General features: G+C 36.8%; 1 protein-coding gene across 1 annotated transcript in view; it reads left to right on the forward strand.

Annotated features, from left to right (window-relative positions):
* Positions 1 to 6,717: 6,717 nt before the first annotated feature.
* The window catches only part of LOC131691967 (uncharacterized), an 88,929-nt gene continuing 78,975 nt past the window's right edge, over positions 6,718 to 16,671 (forward strand). Inside the window, exons 1-2 of the mRNA XM_058978772.1 lie at positions 6,718 to 6,785; positions 7,011 to 7,546. Of these exons, the coding sequence (XP_058834755.1) occupies positions 7,526 to 7,546 (21 nt within the window). The 5' untranslated portion in view covers positions 6,718 to 6,785; positions 7,011 to 7,525. The remainder of the gene's footprint in view (positions 6,786 to 7,010; positions 7,547 to 16,671) is intronic.

The following is a 16,671-nucleotide window of genomic DNA, read 5'->3' on the forward strand; positions in this document are numbered from 1 at the left end:
TCACACTAGCTTCGCCATATAACAATTATGAGCTACTATTTACTAACGGTGTTGTGCCAAATGGACTTCCACCATGCAAGGTATAATTACTAATTTAATTGATTCAATTCATTAACGGAACATCTTAATATATATTTACCTCGATCGATGGTGTTTCCGAAAGATTTCTTATTATTTTGTCCGGTTTATCACAAGATTTCACCGCTCGAGCTGACAATTGCGTCCCACATGCATCAGTTTGCACCTGAAGAGAATTTGTGGCGTTGGCAACAGAACCTCAGTGACGTCGGATAGTACACCTAAAAGCGATGCCGCATAGCCACATTGGTCAGTGTACGGCTGACTAATGTGGCTACGCCACATCGCTTTCTGGTGTACTGTCCGACTTTGCTGCCGCTCAGTCGGCTTTAAACTAGCTATAGCCCCTATGTTTGAGTAAACCGGACAAACAAGAGGATCACAGGTTTGCTTATAACTCCGGCGACGGGTGGATCAACGCCTCGTCCAACGGAACCTCAGCGGCTTTGCGCCGCTTCGGATCCTTGGCCTCGGATATGCAGCCAAGCCGCATTACACTAGCTCCGCTGTATAAGCTCACTTGTTAATGTTCAGTTTATCGGGCGAGTGGTCCATTCGGGTTGATGGCATTCGGGTAAATAGTCCATTCGGGTAAATGGTTTTCGGGCGAATGTGATAGAACCATATATATATATATATATATATATATATATATATATATATATATATATATATATATATATATATATATATATATATATATATATATATATATATATATATATATATATATATATATATATATATATATATATATATATATATATATATATATATATATATATATATATATATATATATATATATATATATATATATATATATATATATATATATATATATATATATATATATATATATATATATATATATATATATATATATATATATATATATATATATATATATATGCATTGCTTGTACACGAGATGCATTATAGTATAGGTGTTCACAAGTCAAGTTTGAGTGTATTGGTTTGTTGCTAGTGAAATTAATCATGGCGGCCCAGGACCGCGAAGCATATAATCAACAAACCGACCAATCGAAACGAAGTTTGTAAGCACGTGGTAAAAATAAGTATGGTGTCCGGGATCGCAAAAGAGCAAATGTTTACATCACTAACCAATCAGAATGAAGTATGGGACCACGTGCTTCTGTTTTCTTCTTCATTTCTTCTTGTTTGCCCTAAAAAGTGACAGCTGATGCACACATAGAAAAAAATGTGTACACCTGTATACACCTCGGTTTGTACATATGTATATGATTTATGGACTCCCAAACGGCTTCATCGATTGCCGTTAAAATTTATACATAGTAGGCATTTGTTTTGGAGTGTGTTTGTGTGCTACTGGTTGGGGATTATCTGCCCGCCAGATTGCGGTTCGGAATAAATTGTGTTTCCTCCTATTTCGTTGAAAATCGCAGCAACGCGCGGTGGGTATTAGCTAGTACAGTGAAAACCCGTTTTTATCAGCCCATTTGTGAATTTTAAGCTGATAAAATAGGGACATTGATAAAATCGGGACATGTAATTTTATTCCGTTTTAATAAACTGAAGCTCTTAAAGTATTCTTCTTTAGTCCCTAGATATAGCCTCATGCACACTCAATTCGGATCGGTTACTTCCCAACAGCCGCGTAGCTAGAAAATTTTAAAATGATAAAGTAAAGTGAGATTTGTTTGCTGATCTTCAGTGATTTTTTTCTAAGTTTCAGCAATTAAACGTCACTTTTACTGAGATCTCAGCAAAAAAAAATGTTTACTGAGATTTCAGCTGTTAAGATTTCGGTAAAAACGCGAAAAAACTGAGATCAGGCAGAAAAAATTAAGTGTGTAACCCTTCCTACTTATTTTGTTTATTTCGGATCTCCAAGATAAGAAAAATATGCTCAAGAAAGGATTTACTCGAATTCAAGTTGGATCGCCTGCTAGAGCCCATCAAACTACCAACTATCAATTTTCATACGAAGCTGATAAAATCGGGTCTTCCCTGTACAGCATAAAACTACGATTGCTCAATTGATAAACTCTCAAAATCTTGAATTATAACAAAAAAACTATTTTTCGGAACTATCGGCATTAAAAAATTTGCGGTCATTTTAAACCGATTTTCGATTTATGTATTATTGAGTGTTCTGGAAAAAAACGATGTTTCCAACGGTTTGCTTTGTTGTGTTATATTATGCGGTTTTGGGACAACAATATGAAAGTAACCATTTGTAAGTAGCGGGTTGCCCACTACTCGGGTTCTTATTTGCCCGGCAGACTCTTTTGTCAGGTCGTCAGGTGCTTCTGCCGGAATTTCGGATCTTCGTATGTGAAGAGGCTCGACAAGCCTCTCAAAATTTGCAATTATTAACAGGTTCAAGATATATGTAGCATCGGATGAGCAATCGATATGGGAGATCCCAAAATAGATTTTTCAGCGGAAGGACGCCCGCCAGCACTTCTAGACTCATCGTATGAGTCGAGCGCATGCAACCCAAAGCAATTCGCTAACAACAATATTGGATTTGCTCTTGTTTGATGACGTTCGCAGTGTAGTGGAAACAGAAACTCCCGTACTCCATCACAGACAATATCGTTGGTTGGTACAACCTGATCTGGTCTCCTGGTTGGGCACCCCACCATTCTTTGGTTATTGGACGGAGAAAGTTTTTGTTGTTGGCAGATACCTAATGTGACATCCCCAGGTACCTTTAGAGTCGAACCAGACCCCGAGATATTTGAAAGTTGATACCTAAGCAATTGGTTGACCCATTAGTTGAAGAAGTAGTTGCGCTGGTTCACGCTTCCTTGAAGATACGACTAGCTCCCCAAGCAGACAAATTGTCCAAGGTATCTTGTAATGGTCCTTGCAAATCGACAGCGTTGGGACCTGTAATAGAGATCGCACCGTCATCATGCAAGCTGCCTTAGCGTGCAGGAAGTACCAAGGCATTCATCAATGTCATTCACGAAAAGTTGTGTAGAAGAGGACATGTGTTCTTCAGACAACAAATTTAGCAAAAAGTTTTTTAGAGTCGGAGAAAGACCATGCGGGTGCAGCTTCTTTGAAAGGATTTTGATAGAAACTGAATCAAAATCCCCCTTAATATCCAAGAAAACTGATGCCATTTGCTCTTTGCTAGCATAAGCCAATTCAATTTTTGTTGAGAGCAACGCTAGGTAATCGTTCGTCTCTTTGCCTTTGCGGAAGCGAAATTGTGTAAGCCATTTGCTTCAACCCAATTGTCCAGTCGAAACAAGATCGTTTTATCGGACAACTTTCGGATACAGGACAGCATTGCAATCGGTCGATACGAGTTATGGTCGGAGGCTGGTTTTCCTGATTTTTGGATTGCAATGACCTTCACTTGCCTCCAGTTAAGAGGGCAATGTTAACCTCAAGCAACTTATTAAATGAATTCAACAAGCGTCTTTTGGCAGAGTTTGGCAGGTTCTTTAATAAGTTAAATTCGATTCTGTCTGGCCTTTACTGTTACATGATAAGATAGCAAGTAAAAATTCCACCATCAAAAACGATATTTCGTTGACGTTGTCGTGAAGGGACGTGGCGCGGTAGATCTTCTGTGCCGGGGCGGAATCCGGACAAACCTTCTTGGCAAAATCGAATTTCCTACGGTTTGAATATTCAACGCTCTCGTTAGTACTGTTTCGGCCTTCTCCGCGTGCACGTCTGAGCACTCTTTTCCCCACCATGGGTTGGGAGGACGCCCGCAAGAGTTCGCGACTCGTACGCGTTTAGCCTGAGTTTGAATTTTGATCCCCAAAAGTACTCCTCTGTAAGAGTCTCCTCGATCCAAGCGAATAATATTAAAATCGTGGAAGTTGAGGCCTATTTCTAAAGTAAACATAATGGAAAAGCAGCGTATTTCAAATTATTTAACATTTTAAAAAATCGATTTTCTGGATAATGCTTCTGCAATTCCACTGTAAAACAATGATTAGATCTGATGCTGGGAACTCCTTTTCTGAGCTCAGGTTTCTGAGACCGGGAGCGACTTGCTTCGGTTTTGCACCAGTACTTCCTCGAGTAGTTATTTTCGGGTGATCTTGAAGAGACGCTTTCTGGCCTTTACAACGAAGCTAAGGAAATGTTCCTCCTTTTTTATTGCTTCTAGGAACAGCAGAAGATGTTCCCTCCTTACGTTCATCACAGTCGCCTTCGTCAGCATACAAGTTAGTATAGATGTTACTAGGTTGCGATGGCGTAGCTATCTTTTGCTTAGAACAGTGGTTTTTAACCTTTCCGAATATTGATCACCATCATGTACCCCTTTTTGAAAATTGCTTTCCATGATATTTAATTGGATGAACACCACCAATTTTTTAATCAGAAAACTGTTCCTAAACATTCTCAGCCAGCATCTTAATTCATGACTCACTGAAACAATAAATAAAGTGAATATCCGACGGGAATGTTTAAATAACAAGATAAAATTTACTGAGCAAAATTCACCCTTTACCGTAGTCTAATTCACCCCCGGTTGGAAACCACTGGCTGGAGGGAACGCTTAAGTTTCTCCTCGCGCTGTTTGTGCGTGGGACATTTTGGAAGATCAAGCGAGTTTCCCCAGCAGTAGAAACGCTTATCGACATCTTTTCCACAGGAATCATTCACATGATTCCCACCGCATTTCCCACAACGAACCTTATTGCTACAATGGGAGGCTTTGTATCCCAATTGTTTGCAATTCAGTTCATGACCCGCTGCACAAAAAGACGGACAGGTAAACGAACCTTGTCAAAGAAGAGGTAGTTAGGTATGGCAGACCCGGCGAAGGTCACCCGATAGCTGTCTGAGTTGACATATGTCCTCTTTCCGTCATCTACGACTGATGCTGTATGGAAACGTTTGCACTCCAGTATCTTCACTGACTGAAGCATGAGATCTTTAAAACAGCCAACCCATATGACAGCAGGTCCTCGCAATTCAGACTCGAATCGGAGACTGCCTCGCAGGCTTCAACCCTGTTAGCTGGTATATACACTCCGTACTACTTCGTAAAAGGCCCGTAACTAGAAATATAGTTTGCCTGATTCAAACTATTTACCACCACTTAAAGCTTATCAGGGCGAATTTTCGATATTTCTGTCACGGCCGTATACCGTTCCGTCAGAGCTCGAGTAATCTTTAGTAAATTCAAACACTTTCTATCTTCGGTCCGGAAGAAATTCACGTGAGGTCTGGTGGCCGAGCAAGGATAAACCGATTTTGTTTCGACTTCCATCTTACCTTGAGATGAACCCTAATAAGTTTAATTTCAAATCTGCAATATATATATGCAATACAGTGAAGACACGATTTTATCAGCATCCGATTTTATCTACCCCCGATTTTATCAGTTTTTTGATCCGATTTCATCAGCTTCATATGAAAATTGATAGTTGGTAGTTTGGTGGGCTTTAACAGATGAACCAAGGTGAATTCGAGTAAATCCTTTCTTGAGCATATTTTTTTGTCTTAGAGATCCGAAATGTGCATTTTTTTTTATTTTGCACTGTCAGTCCCGCTTAAGGGAATTTTAAGCTAAATAATCAAAAAAGGTTATGAGGCCATACCTAGAGACTAAAGACGAATATTTTAAGATCTTCGGCTTCTTAAAAAGAAAGAAAAATATATGTTCCGATTCTATCAATGCCCCGTCAGCCTAAAATTCACCAAGGGGCTGATAAAAACGGGTCTTCACTGTATATGGAAAAATGATAACCGATTGACGACCTACACCAATCATGCCATGTTGACAGAAGTCAACAGCATTCAAAGCATACACAGCCATCTTTTTTCAACATTTCTTTGAAATACCAGAAGTTAAATTACACAACTTTTCAATGTTTTCCCACTGGTAAGCACTACTGAATCAAGACATAATTATTGAACTTAAAACAGATAAAAAATGTGGTGCACAAACCCGCGGAGTGTGCCATATTTTTAAATGAAATTCAAAAATTGCTCAAATGTTAATTTAATGCGGTGCATGTATTTCCCACTGACTACTTTTGTGTTTTATAATACTGGTTTATTTTGTGTTTCATAGCTATTTGCGATCAAGTATTTGCTTAACATTTGACAATTTATTCCTATAACGTAAATTTATGCGAAAACATTTAAGCCGATTTTGCACAGGTCGAAAGGTTTCAGATATTTATAAAAGATTTATTTTCATATTTGTACAATACGCTACTAGCTCTCGGTTTCCTCACCTGACTTTGAAGCAATAAATCAATGGTCAAATCGTAGTAAATTTTGCTCAAATTCCCACGTGCTATACCATAATGGTCACTTCGCGCAGTCTTTTTTTCTCCATCTAGGATCATTATTTTTTACTCCATATGTTTTCGCTCTGCTCTCGCTCTCTCTGGTTACACTTCACCGGCTAGCTCTGGGAGCGCGAATTGCCCTGAAACACGACTATATGTTGCACACCGCTTCATATCACTTTTATTTTATGCACATTATATTTTTAATTTTATTTATTTTTTATCATGCTCCTCAGGCCTCAGCCGTAGGAGAGTCAACAATGTATTGCACGAGTTGCGCGGTGACCATACCATACCGCGCAGACCTGGACTGAATTGGATACACTCTTTTGTTCAACTTTGGCCGTCAAGTGAGTTCAGTATCCGTTGAGCTATTGGATAGTGAGGAGTGGTTGTTTCTATTGCTGCATATCACTTGCTGGTGTGGATTCGCTATTCCAGCGGTACTCTTTAGTTAGCTCAGACCTTTCACTCGTTCGGTGCTTTTCAAACAGTTAATTGCAGGGGACGAAACGCTTGGTCGACTCTGCTGCCGCGAGTCACCTGTGCATGAATACCCAGCCAGAGGGTTTCCCAGACCCGCCGCCGGCCTACTGAAGGGGCATTTTGGAGCTAGCCGGAAATAGAAAAAATAAAACTTACCTTTATTGTTTCTCTAATTGATACAGTTCTGGTAACAGTTGGAAATAAATGTCAAACAGTGGGAAACTGGAGTTTAGTGGAAAAGGGTGCTGCACAAACATTGAAACTTATAAGCACATAACGGATTCGACGAAAACCGGGAAGTGAGAGATTAAAATGTTCGGACGAGTTGATGTTCGAAAAGAAAGTTGTCTGTGACTCGGATTCCACAGAGTTGTGATAAATCTTACAGATCAGATTGCCGGATCTAATTGTGTGTTCAATTGGCTATCTTACCAAGAAAGGGGAAATCGTGGAGAATTCAATCAAGTGACAAGGGTTGGAGTCTAAGTGTGTGATACCGATCGTGGAAGTGCGGTAAACGATACAATTTACTACTAATAATAAAAAGAGCAGTGAAAACTCCATCGCAGTGCCGGCACAGATTGAAAAGCGTGCGAGTTTAGGAGGGAAAAAGTCGCTGACATCAATCACATCAAGCCATTTGATCGAAACCGGATTACATCGAAGAAGCGACGAGAGATTTCTACGAAGCGTTAAAATGAGACAAATTAACATAGAGGTGAGTAATGGACATTTACAGCTATTCTGTAGCAATTTGTGAAAGAGTAAATCGTATATCTCAAAACTACCAAGCGAAGGGACACATCAATTGTTATAGTTAAATTTTAGGCTCCTCATAAGCAGCCAGATTTTATCCATAAAAATTAAAGTTACAATTGTGCCTGCGTTGATGTAAGCACATAATCTAATCTTAAATGTAATTAGGCTAAGAAACACCATTGGAGCCAAGGGGTCAACAAATACAACAAATAAACAAATCTTTCCTAATACGTTTGAAGAGAGAAAAACAATATAAAACTTAAAGGACGATATCGTAACAATGACGGAATTATAATCAAAGCACTATACGGTGGTTATAAGATTCTATTCTGTAGTCAATATACTCCTGTTCTTGAACGCAGAATGGCACTGTAACATCAATTGTATCGTTTATTATATTTACATTGACAGTGTGGTACTTAGCTTTGGGACGATTTTAGGAACGTGACGGCTGTCTTCCGAGGCAAGCAAAAAGGCTAATACACTCATGCTCACGATCCACATTTAGCACTTTCCGACTATTTTTGTAGATTGAGATTGAGTATCTTGAAATTTATAAATATTAGAAACTTTTCGGAGAAGACAATCGATGATTCTATAATTTTCGAATTAATCTCTCGGTTTATGCGAATATCGAATGGCCTTTACCGTCCCTGGTCATATTATTATACCCAAACTAAAAAATGGAAATTCATTGAGAATTCCGTTGAGAAAGAACGAAATAAAACAACTAATGGTTTTATTTCGTTATTTCTCAAATGAAATTCCTATTTTCGTACTCATGGAAACATTTTTGGTAATTTTTTGAAGATTCACCATGTGCAAACATAAATGGCAGCAGTGTAATACAATAAAACAAAATAAAATAGTAAAAATCAAAGACTGTGATATCATATCGAATAAAATACACATTACATTGTAATTGAACAATAACTAAGCTTTCAAACCATTCAAAGAAAGTTCTTTGTTGATGTTTTTAAATTTCGTGATATAATTTAGTGAAACTTTTGTTGATTCGTGTCAAAATTTCAATTTTTAAATTGAATAAAATACGTGATTTGTCGCCAACCAAACATATAATAAAACTACTTGTTTTAACTAACGTGCATTGTAGTTCAAATGGTAGAAAGTATTTTTTCTTTTTTCTTCAGGGGGCGGGCATAGATTAGTTGGTAAATCGATTGCCTTGTACGCGGCTCACCTGGGTTCGATTACCAATCCCTATATGCGGTTAGAAAATTTTCTAAAGAGATTTTTCTAACCCGAAAAGAAGCGAATGGCCATACCGTTAAAACCTCTATAATCGAAATAAAAAAATCTTCCGCTTAAGTGTAATAACATGACCAGGGACTGTACTTAAAAGGTGAACAAAAGTCGCTCTCACACGTGTAATAAGTGTATATTGATTACAAAATATGTATGACGAGTCACAAAAATGCACAGAAGATTTCATATAAAAATGGATCGTAAATGATTTGTGAAACTATGCATTTTAGACCACTATGTTCTTTTTATTTTTCCATGCGGTAGCGGCAATATTTATAAGGTGTTGATGGTGTTGAGACTTTACATTTTCATAATTTTCCAGCATTATTCAGTAAAAAAAGTTGTGTTCATTGCCAGTTTAGAGATAGGGGAGACCAGGTGTTTTCAGTTTCCATTTTTACCGCTTTGATGTATGTAGATCTTGTAAAATAGAACATGTGGCATGAAAGGGCAGATTGGAGGCAACATCCCTGAATTTAATCAATGTACTTGTTGCATTGTCTTTGTCTTTATAGAAAAAAATGTGTGACGCGGAAAACCCGCCGGTATGTATGGATACTCCAGAAAATAAGCAATCAAATGGAGATTCAATAACATAAAGGGTCCTCATGGGACGTGCTGAATGTCGTTCAAATAAAACTCTATATTAACCGACAATTGCCAGTATATTTCAGTCTCAATACCCCGGCATTATGACTTAGACGCGTATTCCATACTCAAAAGCATATTTTTTAAATTCTTCATGCGATTGGCTGAAGCATTGGCGAGATACAAGCAAAAGATTTTCTTACTTTGGAGCGAATGCCAAAATACATCAAACAAAAATATTTGATGACTATTTTTGCTAGTAGCCAATTTGCCACGCGTGCGTCACCGCCAACTTACTCCGACCGCATATTTTATAAAAAAAAAATTAAAAAATAACTTTCAAGGGTAGATGTAATCTATATGGATACTGAAAGCTATTTTCACACTATCAAAAAATGTAATCATTCGGGAAATAGATTGAAAATCACCCTAAATAACGCAAAGTGCTTAAGATTTAAAAAATTACTTGGTATGCTCGAACACCGATATAGCCCACAACTTCTACAAAACAAAAGTGTTTTCAACAAAAACACATTGGATAATGGGTTTCACATAACTTAAGGTGCACACCAAGAGACAGTGCTATATGTCTAATTGTAATTTGTTTATTTGTTTAACCGGGTGGTCATTCCCCCTTACGCTATAGAATCGGAGAAAAAGGGATTCCGCCAACTTACTCCAACCGCCAACTAGTCCGGGGCTCCCCTTATATATATTAACGTTATTATGGACAAGCAATTAGATGAAAACAATAGTTCTTTTTCATAATAATCCATATAAGAAAAAAATGTTGGTATAAATAAGAGTTTTTCGCTTTAAGCAAAAAAGAACCAATTCATACATAAGGGAACCAGGGGCCATTCGGATCGACCTAAGCAAATCCCCATGTGGTAGCTTTTATTTGTAATTACAGTTTTCAATTGTATTGGAATGCTGACCACTAGTTTTTGTGTGTATTCAACTTAAATTTTATCCCGTTCTTCTAAATAGTAGTTTCTGAGAAAATTCTCATTGTAATCCGGATAGTTTCGCACTTTTTATCCAAATACTCTCATTTATTTTTCTAATCAGTTAATAAACGGGGTCCGCTGTGGAGAATCCATAACATTTATACAATAGGGATCTTTAATTTGGAAAAATAGTGTCAGTTTTTCATATGTATTGATAACGGGTGTCCTTATGAGTACACTCATATCATTATTAAACCTTAATTATTCCTTTCTGATTCTTAAATTAAAAAAAAAAAACAAATTAAATTCAACCAATAAACTGACAGTTGTCCTACTAAATGACGTATCTGCAAATATCTCGTTCGCCTCATTGTTAACCGGGACAGCACCCCACACAGCATGATCTGGTACTTTTGCAATCCGCTAGCAGCCTGCCATCCCAAGTTTCATATGCAAACTATGGTAGATCTGATAAGGGAACCTATAGAGTCGTGCAAGTCGCATGAGTTTGGATGTGTTATTGTCCTAAAAGGAAACAAACTAAAAAATGTTTTTTTTTTCAATAGTTTCGGGCCTACAAATTGAAAAAGGACTGATATATTAACTCACGGTACTATTCTGCATCAGGATATGCCTTAACCCGTACACTCCTAAAGATCCCTATTACAAAATTTACTCTAAACCTTTTTTGAACGCTTTATGCTTTAGGTTCTTCTCCTGATCGAATTTCCTATATCCTTTTCTTAGTAAAAGTAATAATTTAAGGAAGCTTTGCTTTAACATTTATTTTAAGATAATCATATTAAAATACACATTCTGATTCATCATTCCATCAATGAAGACCAAATTTCTAGAACTTCTAGTGGACATATAATACCTCATACAATAACTCCACTGTCCCTGCGCTTAGCTGCTGTTATAAGGCTTTTACGTTCAGGTCTGAGTTCGATTTTCTGCACTCGAACCAGCAGCCAAAGAGCCAAAAATGTTGAATTTGAACTCATAGGCAAAGTTTACAATCTTTCCAATATTCCGTTAAAATGTTTCAATGTTGTTTAGTAAATAAAAAATTAATTCTTTGTTCTTCTCATTGATGAACGGCTTCTTGCTCAGAACATAGGCATTGTAATTGTCCATTCTCCATACATTACGAACCTTACCAGAGCAGACTTATACTTAAATGCTATGATTCAATTTATGTACCATGTATATAACTTTAATTACTCTTTTGTCCCAAATTTTTTTAATTAAAAATCGTTTATCCCTCATCGTAAATTTTTTAAAGTTCAAGTTTTCCGCAATATCTGCACTGCGTTTCGCCACATCAAAGTTTTTAACGACATGTTAAATAGTTGGACGCAACCTTTGAATAATTTCAAAGATTTTATGAAGTGATTTAGCTTCATTTTGGTGAGCAATAATTATTTTCCGTCCCGTAATGGCACTTAGTTTACTTTTTTAACCATTACGTTAATTTAAGGGAATTTCTTAAACTAGTGTTGAGGAAACTGTACCAATGAACACTTTTCTGTAGTCATAAAATCTATTTTTCTAAGTAAAACAAATAATAAAGAAATTACAAATTAATTGACTTTTCAAAAGTGTACGAATATAAAATTGTGCCATTTTCACACCAAGTAATGAGTTTTTATGTGTAGTGTACGGAAACTTGCACACTTTAGATTACAAATGATAAGAAAATGACAGATGATGATTCTACTACCATATTTACAAAACAATACCTATATTAAATAGCGTAAACATTTATGAAACAATATTAAACATATACACTAGAGGTGTACGAATATGAGATTGTGTCACTGTATAATGATTACCAGGAGAATACACAAAGAATGTGGTGGAACGGTGGTGCCTGAAGCCTGTTCCGGTTGCAGGGTATTCAACAAAAATTTAGTGAGACTGACCTAGTTTATTGTTATTTTATAGTTCATTATATCATTCATACCATACCATAATTAATATATCCACATATTCACTTCCCATTTTCTTTCCCTACTAACAAACCCTTCCATCCGTAATACCTATGAAGATTACGTGGGTTCCCCATAGCTTCTAAAGTAGGTATTCAACTAACATTTCCTTCTCTTTAGCGATCGTAAGAACCCGACCAGGAGAAAATAGCTGCCCAATAACACGAGTATACTATTTTCTGATATCATACTAAAACCTGGTATTAATTGATTATAAAATTATAAAATACTTTATTTTAGTATTATTTATGTATTCCAGTGATTCTTGCAAATACCAAATCAATACCTTATTGAATACCTCCATACAGTGAATTTTGTTATTGGAAGGTTGAAGAGATTTTGTCATTATTCAAGTATTATAATAACTCGTTTCATTATCAACTAGTTATTCGTAGTACATGTCTCAGTTATTATTTCAGGTATTTTACCTCTTACGCAAAGCTCCTCAATACCTTATTGTGGTGTTCAAGTATTCGGTACATTATATCTAAATTTGGTATTCTGAAGTTATTTTCACATCGGGGACATGGCCAGGTGTTCAGTGCACTATACTATATTTAGTATAAGTCACTATATCAGCCACCCATAATGAGTGCGGTCGTTCTTGCTATGCTATGCTAGCAAACTTCTATGTTGGAAAGTACTTAACCTCGTCTGTGTAGTTTTCAACAAAAATGACACGACAAATCCTCGTGAAATGCCTCGTGCATGTATACTTACGAATAGTGCCATTGACACATGTCTTATATCCGACCTCACAACTCGCATGCACCGTCATAACCGAAAATATTATCAAAAGGGGAACATAGGGAGACTTGACCAAGCGCGAGATTCAACAATTATCAATAACGTGTTCTATTTGGATTTGAAAAAATTTAAAAAATCCCATCTGTATAGAGAGAATAATCCTTCCCTCATAGAAAATATTCCGTAATTCATGAATTTGCATAAAATGATGTAATTTTTTGTCAAACTTTGTATGTACATATCTACTAGAGTAATTAATTTTTTTATAAAACTCATACCAGGTTAATCCTTGCGGAGTAGTGAAATGATTCTACATTAACCGGAATATTGGAATAATTATTTAGAAAATTAGCACAACATTGAACGTAAGATCTAATGTTGGGGAGACTTGACCAAGATTTTATGGGGAGACTTGACCAAGTGGCAATAAGCTGAAGAAAGATACAACATTTCTGATATTTACTATTCTGTGGTACCTACTGTGAATGTTAATCACGTCACAAATCCTACGTTAAACACCAGCTTGTATCTTTATAACATTAACAATATCAACAAAGTTAGCAGTTTTATGGCCGATTTCGTAACGTATGAACATGCAATGTAATCAGTACAGTTAATCCCAAAAAGGAAATACATAAAAAAAACTTCATGAAATACAATACTTTTATATCTTTTACTGGTTCTAAGGACCTTGACAATAGGGAAAAACATGATTACAGCATGTTTATACCACTATGTCCACGCCTTGGTCAAGTCTCCCGGTGGGGTAAGGAGGCTTGACCAGAAAAATCGATCACAGATTTTTTTTTTAACTTTTGAAAAAGTAAATTAACAATTCTGCAAAAAATCATGAATACGCACAATACTTTTGCACATTACTATGTTCCCCTAACCAAGAAGTTCAATATTCTGAAAACGCCATCGTGTAGTAATTTAAAAATCCAGCAACATAGCCAGTGGCGGATCCAGGGGGAGGGTCTTGGGGGTCCGGACACCCCCCCCCTCCCCGAAAATTTTTAACATCTAGAGAATTTTTAAAAAAAGTTTCATTTTTTAATTCATTCTAAGTTTAAAATCTTTGCAAACCAGATTCGATTACCATAACTGAGTTTAATTAAATGAGATATGGGATCATCCATAAATGACGTAGCGTTATATTGGAGAGGGGGGAGTTTTGCATTTTGTGATGATGTGTGACGAGGGGGGGGGGAGGGGGTCATGTCAGGCTACGTAGTTTTATTTAAAGGGGAATAACTAACATCGTTCTTTTATTTAAAAAAAATAGGGGGACAGGGGAAGGGGAGAGTTACCGTAAAGCTACGTAATTACCAGGGGGTATTTAGAGGTTTGTGACGAAATGCTACGATGGGGGAGGGGGGTGTTAAAAATTACTCAAAAAATGCTACGTCATTTATGGATGGTGCCTATTACGTATTGTACAATGAACATTTTAAAATCGAAATTTTGGACCCCCTCCGAAATTTTTTTCTGGATCCGCTCCTGATCATGGCAAATTTGATTTGGTTTTCATGCCTTTGGTGGCCGGCCCACATTGATGGCCTTTTAAAGAGGTTGTATGTTGTTTGAGCCCATCAGGCTTCCACTGCATTGTTGTATTTACATACGATTGGAAGTCAGCAGGTCTCGAGATTAATTATGTGTGTAGCATGTGTTTCTAAAGCAGACCACCGCTGTTGGTTGAATCATATATTGCCCCATCCGATGTAGGTTTTCGTAGCACACAAGAACACATAACCGACAATATTGTGTTACATTTGCCAATCAATCTACAAACTTCCTGTCTGGTGTTTCGTTCATCCAAAACTAATCGATGGAAGTCATCAAACATATGCTGGTCTGAAGAAACGAAATAAATTTGAAATTCAATACCGCTTAAACAAGAAAATGAAGCAAATAAGTAGGTATGTTTTCGTTGCGTATTTAACGAGCCCGTACTAACCTATAGCAAGGCTGAAAGGTACGTCAAGCGGAAGCATTAAACCGTCAGACAACTGTAAGTTAACGGCCGCAGAATAAAAGTGCGAGAAATAGAGAAAAAGTCCATCTGAGAGCCTGCAATTTGCGGCCCGTATTGGACATCGACTAGCTGTGTGTGAATAAGTGTGATGGATGGGTCATGAAAATTGTCGGAAAATTAAGACAACTTTCGATAAATGCTTCGTGAGATTGGCTTTCATTGGCGAAAAAGTGTAATAACCCTTTACTGTGAGGGTACCAGCATTGTTTATGTGAAATAGTTACGATGTATTAATAAAACAAATTGAATTAGAGCGCCAAACTCAACAGATGTGTATTTCATTTGAAATCAAAAGAAACGTGAGTTTATGGTGCTGTCATCAATATCGTAAATGCGAATGATGCACTTATTATGAACTCCTGCAGGATTTTTTTCCATTTTTACATATCTGCTGGTCACCAGTGGTTTTCAACCTCGTGAAACTGTACAGTAGCAAAGCAGCCCATACTCACATAACAGTCACATATGCATTTTATTATTTTTTGGTTAGCTACACGATTAACGTTTACATAAACTTCAAGAAATCACTATATAAATTGCGAGTTGAAGAATGTTTCTTCTGCTGTGGTGTCTAGTGTACTATAGTTATTTTTATGGCACCACCGGCATTGATTGTTCGGTAAAAGAACAAATTACAACAAAACATTAAATATATCTAAAACTTTAACGGCTGTTTGGTAGATCATCAGAAATGAAATGATCGCGGGGTTTCTTAAGTTCATGGTAAAGTATCTTCGTGTTATTCTAACTGATGCCTACTCCATATACCGTTTCGCAAATATCATAAATCTGCGCAGAGAAGTATAACACCTAAAATGCTCAAGAGATCGAAAATTTTCATGAATGCTTGAAGTTTCGGAGATGGTGCTAATAGCGGCTACTAAAGAATTATCATCATCAGGAAAATTCCAAGTCTTTCAGTTACTTAACAAAAGGTTACAAAATATTTTGGATAAGATTCAAAAGTTTAACTGTTTAACCCTCCGGAAGTCGCGCAAATCGCCCACCGAACGAGCAGCCGCTGGTGCGCTAGCGATTTCGCTAGATTTTCACAACAGCGTGCATTCAGTGCACTAGCGCGACTTCCGGAAGGTTGATAACAGAATATAGAAATTTTAATCATGCGTTTCTGGAAAACAAATTTTGCTTGGTATTTCTTTTACAACTTTCAAAATCGTAAATCAACTTGCCATTGAAAATGTTCGAAGATCTTTCGTTAATTCCACATCGACTTTTAAGCTATTCAGCCCTTGCACTGAGAAATAAAAATAGAGTTTCCATATTTTCTATTTCCGTGTCTTTTATTCGGCTGTAGTTTTTAAGCATATTCTTCTAATAATCATACAATGAATTGATAGACTGAATATGTCCAATGGATTAAATTTACAGCAGAAAAAATGAGACAAATAGAAAAATATCCTATCGATAAGTAAAGTCTCCCATAGAGATTGAAATATTAGGTGTGCTGAAAACAGGAAGAGAAGGAAAGATGGGAACATTTGTC

The sequence above is a fragment of the Topomyia yanbarensis genome, chromosome 3 (assembly GCF_030247195.1).
Source record: "Topomyia yanbarensis strain Yona2022 chromosome 3, ASM3024719v1, whole genome shotgun sequence".
NCBI classification, from domain to species: Eukaryota; Metazoa; Arthropoda; class Insecta; order Diptera; family Culicidae; genus Topomyia; species Topomyia yanbarensis.